At 40.0% G+C, this 9,045-nt stretch overlaps 1 protein-coding gene across 1 annotated transcript; it reads right to left on the reverse strand.

Moving 5' to 3' along the window:
* Window positions 1–952: 952 nt before the first annotated feature.
* Window positions 953–8,689, reverse strand: slc5a3a (solute carrier family 5 member 3a). Its single transcript, XM_039792687.1, has 5 exons — window positions 8,568–8,689; window positions 3,856–4,900; window positions 3,540–3,735; window positions 2,899–3,026; window positions 953–2,806 (listed from the first exon to the last, which is right to left on the reverse strand). Exons 2-5 carry the CDS (start codon window positions 4,487–4,489, stop codon window positions 1,554–1,556), a joined length of 2,211 nt encoding a protein of 736 aa, XP_039648621.1. The 5' UTR covers window positions 4,490–4,900; window positions 8,568–8,689; the 3' UTR covers window positions 953–1,553.
* Window positions 8,690–9,045: the final 356 nt, after the last annotated feature.

The raw sequence follows: 9,045 nt of genomic DNA on the forward strand, positions 1-9,045 counted from the left end.
AGTTTGACAGACGGTTTCCGAGGCAGGTAGAGACTTATGAAAAGATGTTACTGAGTTGCATTATAGGAAATGTGGGTTCCAGTGTTTAAAGAGTTTCCCGCCACTTTCTTTGCCTCTGCATTTTCTTTTAAATCTGTCTGTTGTGAGTTCCCGAACCTGATAAAAGTACTAAATGCCATAGGGTTAGGATGTCATCAATGGGTATAATGCTAATGTTAACATGCTGATCTTTAGAATAAAATGGATCTTTTTCCCCATCTTAGTTTAGCATGTTAGCATGCTACAATTTGCTAATTAGCACTTAACAAAAAGTACCCCTGAGGCTGATGGGAATGTTATCAGTTGTATGGCAATATGAAATGTCAATTGATGACTAAAGATATTAAAATGTATTATGTGGAGAACATGAATGGGTGTACCAAATACAACCAATAGTTGAGTCACTTTACTGAATAAACAAAAATGCCACCCTCTTGCTGGCGCTATAGAAATAGTCAGAGGGTCCCCAAAATCAATACGGTTTAAAATCTCTGGGAACCATGGAATATCTGCACCAAAACTTGTTCCAATCTATTTTGTAGATGTTGAGATATTTCAGTCTGAACCAATCGACCAAACAGAGATTGTGTTGGGTGTGTTTTTAGTGTCAACTCTAATGAGCAAAAACTCAGTGTTTATTTTTTTAAATCTCTGTCAAGCAGATCCGTTCAGAGAAAGCCTATAAGGCATATCATGTAGTTTCTGAACACTGTTAACATCCAGTAGCACTCAAGTACATATTCTGGTGGAGGCCTTTTAATGGAGCAGAATTACCAGTTTGGTTAGATCTATGGGTTAGATCCATATACTGTTTAAAACAGGTTAGATCACCTGAGAGTAAATAATGTTGTGGAGTACAGTTATTTATTTGGTGCTATGAAGTTAGGGGAATAAATATTACATCATACAAGAATCAGTTAGGAAGAGCATTTTTTTAATGTCATGACATCTTCATAAACAATTGTAGCAAAGTAATCCCACAGTGCACCTGTACAAGCCCTTTACAGCCAAGGAAACTTTAATGAAAATCCTCACAATATCCACATTGACAAATACCAACATATTATTTGGACTCAGTTTATCTTGCAGATTATGTTCTAAACTTCATGCAGTGAAGTAAATAATTACATTAACACAATTATATTCACTGGATCAATCCAGAAGATGAGGAAAGAGCAAACCCCCTTCTTCACATCTGAAATCAGACGTCAAGTTCTTGCAAATTAATACAATAACACCATAATATCACAATTACCGTTAATAACAAATTTAAGCCATTTGAGTGGACGACCCCCTCCGAGTTCTATAACAGGTGTAAAAAATTATATATATATACATACACACACACACAATTTGAAAAAAATGTTTTCATGAGAAAAGGTGGCAGTTTTCCCTATTTACCATGCCCTTTTTTAATTAAATGTTAAGAGAAAGCTGAAGGATAGCTTACCTGTAGACCATTCCTGCTTGTATTTTATGGACAAACGTGTCCCACTGCATGGAATTAAATGAGCCTATACGGAGAAATAGATAAATAGAAAGATCCCGACAGAGCAAATCACCACCAGTCCTGTGTTCAGAATGATTCTGGTTAGTGGAGGTTCATGGAGAAGCTCATCCACGATCTTCTCCTGTTCCTGGACTGTAATGACCGGAGCTTCGGACGGCTTCTCCTGGAAGCCACACAAACACTCTAAAGCCTTCATACACTTCCCACCCTCTACCACTCCTCCTCCTCCTCCTCGGCAGCCTTCCTCTTCCTCCTCTCCAACCCTCACTCCTCTCCCTCCTCCCTCTTCTACCATTTTAGGGGCAGAAATCTGTAAGTGGCAACCATTCTGGATTGGAAGGTGTGTTTCTTTTTCACTGGCTGTGAAATCATGACCATTGCCTGGTTGAGCATTTTCATGACTGGCCTCAATGCCATTGAGCTCGTCTGGCTGGTCTTGACAGTTTTCTTTACTGAGCAAACTGTTTCCATTTAGGACTGTATGGTTTAGAGGCTTCAAAGCAGTGATGTCTTCTCCAGCTTTCTCTTTTTCTTGCCGTTTTAGTCTCCTTCTCTTGTTTAACCCCCACAGGGTAGTGGTTATGATTTGTTCCTTTCTGGGCGGAGGAGTGCAGAGACTCACAACTACGACCACAGAGGCTGACACCCAAAACAAGATGGCTGCCACATACATGAAATGAACATCTTTGATGAAATATGGCCGCTCATCAGGCTGATCGCAGTGAGGCTCGCGGTAAACCAATGCCAAAATCAGACGCAATGCTCCAAGAGCAAACCCTACCAGCCCACCCCAGAAGGCACCTGTCTCATTGCAGCGACGCCACAGTATGGCAAGCAAGAAGAGGGCCGCTATTGGTGGAGTCAGGTAATCAGTTACTTCTTGGATGTAATAGAACATCTGGCCTCCCTGCATCTCGATGATGACTGGCACCCAGGCAATGCTGATGACCACCATGAAAACCACAAAAAACCTGCCGACTATGACGAGCTCCGTGGATGACACCTGCTTTCGTAGCATCTTGTAAATATCCAATGTGAATATGGTGCTTGCGGAGTTGAAGATGGAGTCCAAGTCACTCATTAAAGCTGCAATCATGACAGCCATCATAAGGCCGCGGAGACCAACGGGCATCACAAGCATGACGAGCCGTGGGTAAGCCACGTTGCTACAGCCACTCGCAGAACCGCACACTTCCATGCAGTGCTCTGGGCTGATACACGCCAACTGATCAGCAAAAAAGATCCTGGAAATCATCCCTGGAATTGTGATAATAAATAAAGCAGTTATTTAGTGAGCCCACAGTCAGGATTAAGGGGTACCTTACTCAAAAAGCAATTAATGGCTCTACCTGGGATGACAATGATGAACATGGGGAGGATTTTCAGAAAGCCAGCCATGATAGTAGAGCCTTTGGCATGGGCAATGTTCTTCGCTGCCAGAACCCGCTGTACAATCACTTGATCTGCACACCAGTACCTTGAACACAGAGGGAGGATGCTTAGAGTTAACAAATAGTCCTCTACAAAGAATCAAGCAGCATTATAGCAAGGACACTGGTTCACTCCCCATTACCTGAGCTGTTTGTACTGACTCCAAAGGCTAACTTTGTGGGCAAATTGCTAGGCCAGGGACACTTTTAAACCCAGGGCTCCAGCAGGGTTATTATAGTGAACTAAAATGAAAACAAAAATAAGCAGTGAAAAATATTTTTATAACACAAACTAAATAAAAACTTAAACCTTCAAGAAAAACTAAAGTAAAAAATACATTGCCTGGATAAAAAAAACTGAAATGTAAATCATTTCAGTTTTTGGAGCTCTTCTGGGGAGCAAATTTCATGGCAATCTGCTCAATATATTTTCACTGTTGATTTGTACAAGCTTGACACTGGCTCAAGTGGAAAGACCTGGGTACACACACATATAAGCACTACATGAAACTGAACCAGTTTGTCCAAGTCTGTCTATGTGGAAAGAGTTGAACAAGTACCAAATAGAGGCAGGAGTCTGGCCCAGTAAGAAACCAGGCCAAGGCAGGTCTGGATCCCTTGGGCCTCGAAGTATCTTCAGAGAATCTGGCTTTGGGTTTAGACGGAGGTGGCAGGATTCAGAATATGTCAGGTTGGATGAAGACAGCAAGATGGCAGTGATGTTCGGAGCAGCCTGCATGTACTTGGTCCTCACCCCTTAAAATGACAGGGCAGGACATGGTTTAGCATATGGTATAGTATGCAGATAGAATTGCAGTTTACCTGATTATATGGTATTAATGGTTTTAACGATGCATAAAGGAGATCGAAAAAGACCTTCAAGTCCTCCCACTTTGAAGAGGCTGATGCCTGTGAGGCAGAGGGCTCCAGCGATCATGAGGAATGCCTGGACCGTATCAGTGTAGATGACAGCAGCCAGACCCCCAGTTACTGTCAGCAAAGCTGTCATGGTGATGAGGAGGATGATTGACAAATAGAGGTTCCACCCTAAGGATTCCTGAATGAACAAGGCACCGGCATAGAGATCCACGGACAATTTGGTGAAGATGTAGAGGATGAGAGATAACGCTGCAAAATACACTTTCAGTCGGTTCCCGCCAAACCGTTTGGACAGGTACTCCGGCATGGTGTAGACTCCGGACTGAATATACACAGGGATAAATATCCAGCCTAATAACTGGAGCAATAATAGAGCATTTAATTCCCATGCAGCCACGCTCAACCCGCTAGCAGCGCCTGATCCAGCTAGTCCAATGAAATGCTCGCTTCCTATGTTGCTGACGAATAGAGATGCTCCTACAGCCGCCCAATTCATAGAGCGCCCAGCGAGGAAGTAGCCACTCACGGTGCTCTTATTGGCTTTCCACATGGCAAAGAAACCTATCGCTAGCACCAGGATGAAGTAGATAACTACAACAATGATGTCTGCCGCTGCCATGGTGGCAGCCATGTTTGAGCACTTTTGTAGTTCTTTAACAGGACAAAATTAACTGCTGTGCTAGCACTGCGTAGGACTGTTTTATCCAGGTGCAATATATTTGCCTTTTATGTCTAGTTATGACCCTGTATGTACAATTGACGTGCACTGAAATATCCACTAATTTAAGTCCACAGATTTCTGTTTGAATCTGATTTTAGGGTGTCAAAATGTTGTATTCAGCTGGGCAACAAAATAATTATATACAGTAATCTGCACATTGTCTAATATAAATCAGTTATCAAGCAGAAGTCGGAGATAAATATTCCTTGTTCCTTTGTAGTTAAACTCAGTTTTTGGAATCAATGCAGGAATCAATGCAGGTTGCGGCTTGTCGCTGGGTTTTGATTGAGGGAGCCTCAAAAGAAAATGGTCATCTGGATCCTGCAACAAACACAAATGTACAAACAAAAAAGTATTCTTATTTCCAAATCAATGCTGTAAGTTTGACACATTCACCTACGATCTCTAATGCTTTACGGTCGCTGTCTGCTGAAGCATTTTCCATGAGAGGAAGTCAATACGCTGCCTAATCATTCAATTCGATTTCAATTCATTCATTTTATTTATAGTATCAAATCATAACACAAGTTTTCTCGAGACACTGTACAGATAGAGTAGGTCTAGACCACACTCTATAATTTACAAAGACCCAACAATTCCAGTGATTCCCCCAAGAGCAAGCAGTGCGACAGTGGCGAGGAAAACTTCCTTTTAGGGAGAAACCTGGGACAGACCCAGGCTCTTGGTAGGCGCTGTCTGACGGTGCCGGTTGGGGGTGTGATGAACAGTGGCAATTATAGTCATAATAAAGATAATGGAACAGTGACTAGAAATAGTAGTTGTAGTAGTTCATGGCGTAGCAGGGCACTGCAGGGCGTTACAGGATATCCTGATTTTTTATCCCCAGTATGAGTTAAACGCCAAAAACACTGGATAATACATTTCACGTTACATTACATTACACCTATCCATTACACGTCTCCACATCTCCTTGATTTGTCAATTTGTCTGTTTCTAGATCAAGAAAGAATTGTTAAGCTCACATCTACACCTCCAATCACAAACCAAGCTAACCCTCATGACATCACCGGAGCTGACAAAAAAAAGGACATCATACAACCATTTTCACAGGATGAGTGGATGAGTAAACTGATCATCAGCTGGGTGACCTGACCTAAGTCTGCTCATTTCTTTAACTTTCTGTTTGAACTATTATGTCACTTGTATATAAGTTATTATTTTTCAAATGTCAACAAATATCCAAGAAGGCTTGTAGAATTTGGTACATAAAGGAAAAGTCTTGATTAATGCAACCCCCTGGTTATATCAATACCAGTGCAAGCTGTGTAAACACGGAACATGTTTCTTTTCTTTTCTGTCCTGTCTTTCCGATGCACCTGCACAGCAGAGCCTTTCATAAAGCCTATTTCCTCATCTGGCCTTTTCCAAAGGGTGGAGGATCTTGGGACTGACAAACAGCTGTCTGTGCCAGAAGTGGACTAGTCAGCACTTAACCCATTCTGCCAGGCTGTCATTTAAGAGTGACTCAGAATGAACAGTTCCGGTAAATAAATGATATAAGATAGCAGCACCATAGCTGAGAACAAAAGACTGACTCCTCCAGTTTGCAGACTGGACTTGTGATTAGTCTCGAATCAAGTCACAAGTCTTCTTAAGCAAAATGCAAGGGAAGTCTTGCAAATCTTTCAAGTCTCTGAATGCCAAACATGGTATATTCTATTTCTATAGTTGGGTGTTTGAAAGATGTGGGCGTTTAGGCAGGGAGAGTATCAAGTTGCATTACAGGGAAGTGGCATATACTAGATCTTAAAAGTCAGGTTATCTCGACCTCTGCTGCTTCAATTCACTCCTTTAAAAAATATGATTAAAGCATGATTATTACTGAGAACCTTTGCAAGTTGGTGCTGCATTTTTCAAGGAGAAAGTTGGGAGGGTTAGGGCTGCAGGTATTTTTAGCGATTATGCTGCCAGTTATCAGCTCAATTGGTGCAATTGTTTGGTCTAAAACATCACAGTTTCTCATAACCCAAGGTAACATCTTCAAATGTGTGTTTTTTCTGACCAAAAAAAATACCTGTTTCTTATTGAAGAAGAGTAACAATACAATAGTTGCTACTTAATTTTCTGGCACCAAATGCCTTTGTATACTTTTTAACATGGAAACTATGAGAAAATGAAAGGCTACAAGGCTCTGGGGGGAATTTGCTAAACATAAGCTGGTGTATTAATATTTTGTGGAAGTCACAACTCAGCTGCTCTCTAGTAATAACTAGCTGTATTTTCTGTAAGCAATGCTATCACTAGCCTTGTTACAGGACTGTAGTACGAGGGGCTTGCCTCAGGGCTGGTTGTTTGTTGCTTAGCAGAGTGTGCAGGTCGTTGGAGGACAGCTGCGGGTTGACTGAATGAATGTGTGGAAGTCTTTGGAAAATCAAAATCCCTTTACACAGCTTCATTCACTTTACTTTAGCTCTGTTCAGGCAGCAAGAGAATATTTCACTTGTGTAAACGGCTGGAAACAACAGCATCAGTGACATTTCCTCAACAGAGTCGGACTTACTGTATTTCCACGTGCAGGGTGTACTCCTAATGCTATTTACAGTAAGTCAATATTGAGTTAAAATCATAACCGACTTCATGAGGTGGATTTTGGGTAAACCGGTTTAGTCATGTACAGCTTGAAGGCATCCATAGTCATTTGTTAGGAGACTATTCCAGTCGTTTTTTATGTCTTAAATTATTCTTGTTTTTAGATATTTATTGTGTATCTTGTTATATCTTTTATGCACCTACAGTTGTGGTACTCACAATTGTGTTGTAGGGGTGTCTTTTATTCTTCGTCATTGAACGAAGGGAGTCATACTGCTATGCTCTCTACAATATGGTTTCAATTCAAAATATGAAATTTGAATTGATTTTAACCTCATTGATGTACACATTTTCTGGAGGCAGCTAAAAGCTAAAATGCACTTAATGTCCTGCGTGTGTTTGGAAAGGTGTTTCCACTTATTCTAGCTAATTAAACCTCTGCTCAGGTTCAAGTTCGGTTATGTTAGAATTGCACCAGATCACCAAAAAAAAAAGAAGACAAAGATTAACTTCTGATGAGGATAAATATAGTTATATAGGTTTAATTAGGCAAATAAATGAGAACGCATATGTGGTTGGACTATGGGTGTGTAGCAGTGTGTTTGAACTCACTTCCTTAATACTTTATAAAATAATATTCTCAATATTCCTATGATATTGCAGGAGAGATTGCAGGAGAGATTGTAGCAGCAATTTATAGGATGCTTTTTATAGGATGCTTTTTGCCATCATATTCCTAAAACATTATTATAGTTCGGTTGCTGGTTTAATTAATTGTAATATTTTTAATCAATTCTGACTTATTTAGTACTCCTATACTTCAATTGGACTTTTTGTTACTGAAAGTAAAATGATAAGTTCGATATTTCAAATTCCCGTAGTTTTACGAAAAAAATATGGTTTATGCAACAACAAAAAAGATGGCTGTGTTTTATACTGTTTGATTTTTATGATGTATCTAATATTATTGTAATACAAAGGGACTTTCTGTGGAACTGCGAGTATTATAATGAACCGTTTCCTACAATATTAACGTATAGGCTATTATTGAACAGTTAAAGTATGTGGCTGCTGGCTGTAATTTTCCCTTAAGAGACCTAGCACATTAAAGTGACGAGTTTGCCATTGTTTTTGTTTCAACCTCTAATGATATTCTCAGAATTTTTCTTCAAATTCTTGCAGTGACCTTATTATTATTATTATTATTATTATTATTACTATTATTTTTTACTGTAGGCCTACTAAAACAATATTAAAATATAAGTTAAACGTGTCTGTGGTCATTAGCAGTAGAAAAGAGTTACACAAAAATTCGAGACTCGACTGCAGTTAATTAAATACAATAGCCTACGTGACAAAACTCGACCGTTTAAATGTCTATCGCGATATTTGAGCTCTAAACATTTCAAACAGTAAAAAAAAAACAACATATACTCACCTGGTGGATAGCTTATCTCTGTGTCGTGTCCTTTGCTGTGGAAAGTTTCCCGTCAGACTGGTCTTCGGCATGTTAACAGGACCGCGAGCCTCCGCCCACCGCAGCATCATCACCACCTGTGTGGAGGCGGGAACAACAGGCTGGTCTTCGCGCTCTGATGAAGATGATACTAATTATGATGATGATGATGGTGATAGTGATGGTGATGATGATGATGATGATGGTGTGCAAGTTAACGTGGATATACAGCCATCTAACCTCACTTCATACACTGATACAACTAATTAAAACTGGATTCATTTACTTGGGTCTATTTAAGATCGATTTGTGCCAAAAATACAATAAATAGCATGTTACATATTTCAGCATAATCTCACTTTATGGATATTGTGCAGGCTGAATGAAGATAATCACACTGGAAACTGAAATTGATATGATATCATGTATTTTGTGACTTTTAAACTATACTATTTTAAAC

Source organism: Perca fluviatilis, chromosome 24 (assembly GCF_010015445.1).
Source record: "Perca fluviatilis chromosome 24, GENO_Pfluv_1.0, whole genome shotgun sequence".
Lineage (NCBI taxonomy): Eukaryota > Metazoa > Chordata > Actinopteri > Perciformes > Percidae > Perca > Perca fluviatilis.

What these genes read in the sequence shown, in the direction of transcription:
- slc5a3a (XM_039792687.1), bottom strand. Translation starts at nt 4,489, where the DNA reads ATGGCTGCCACCATGGCAGCGGCAGACATCATTGTTGTAGTTATCTAC. An exon ending in CAAAGTGGGAGGACTTGAAG is followed by an intron (nt 3,736 to 3,855) that starts GTCTTTTTCGAT and finishes TGTCATTTTAAG; the next exon opens with GGGTGAGGACCAAGTACATG. An exon ending in CAGACTCCTGCCTCTATTTG is followed by an intron (nt 3,027 to 3,539) that starts GTACTTGTTCAA and finishes TCTGTGTTCAAG; the next exon opens with GTACTGGTGTGCAGATCAAG.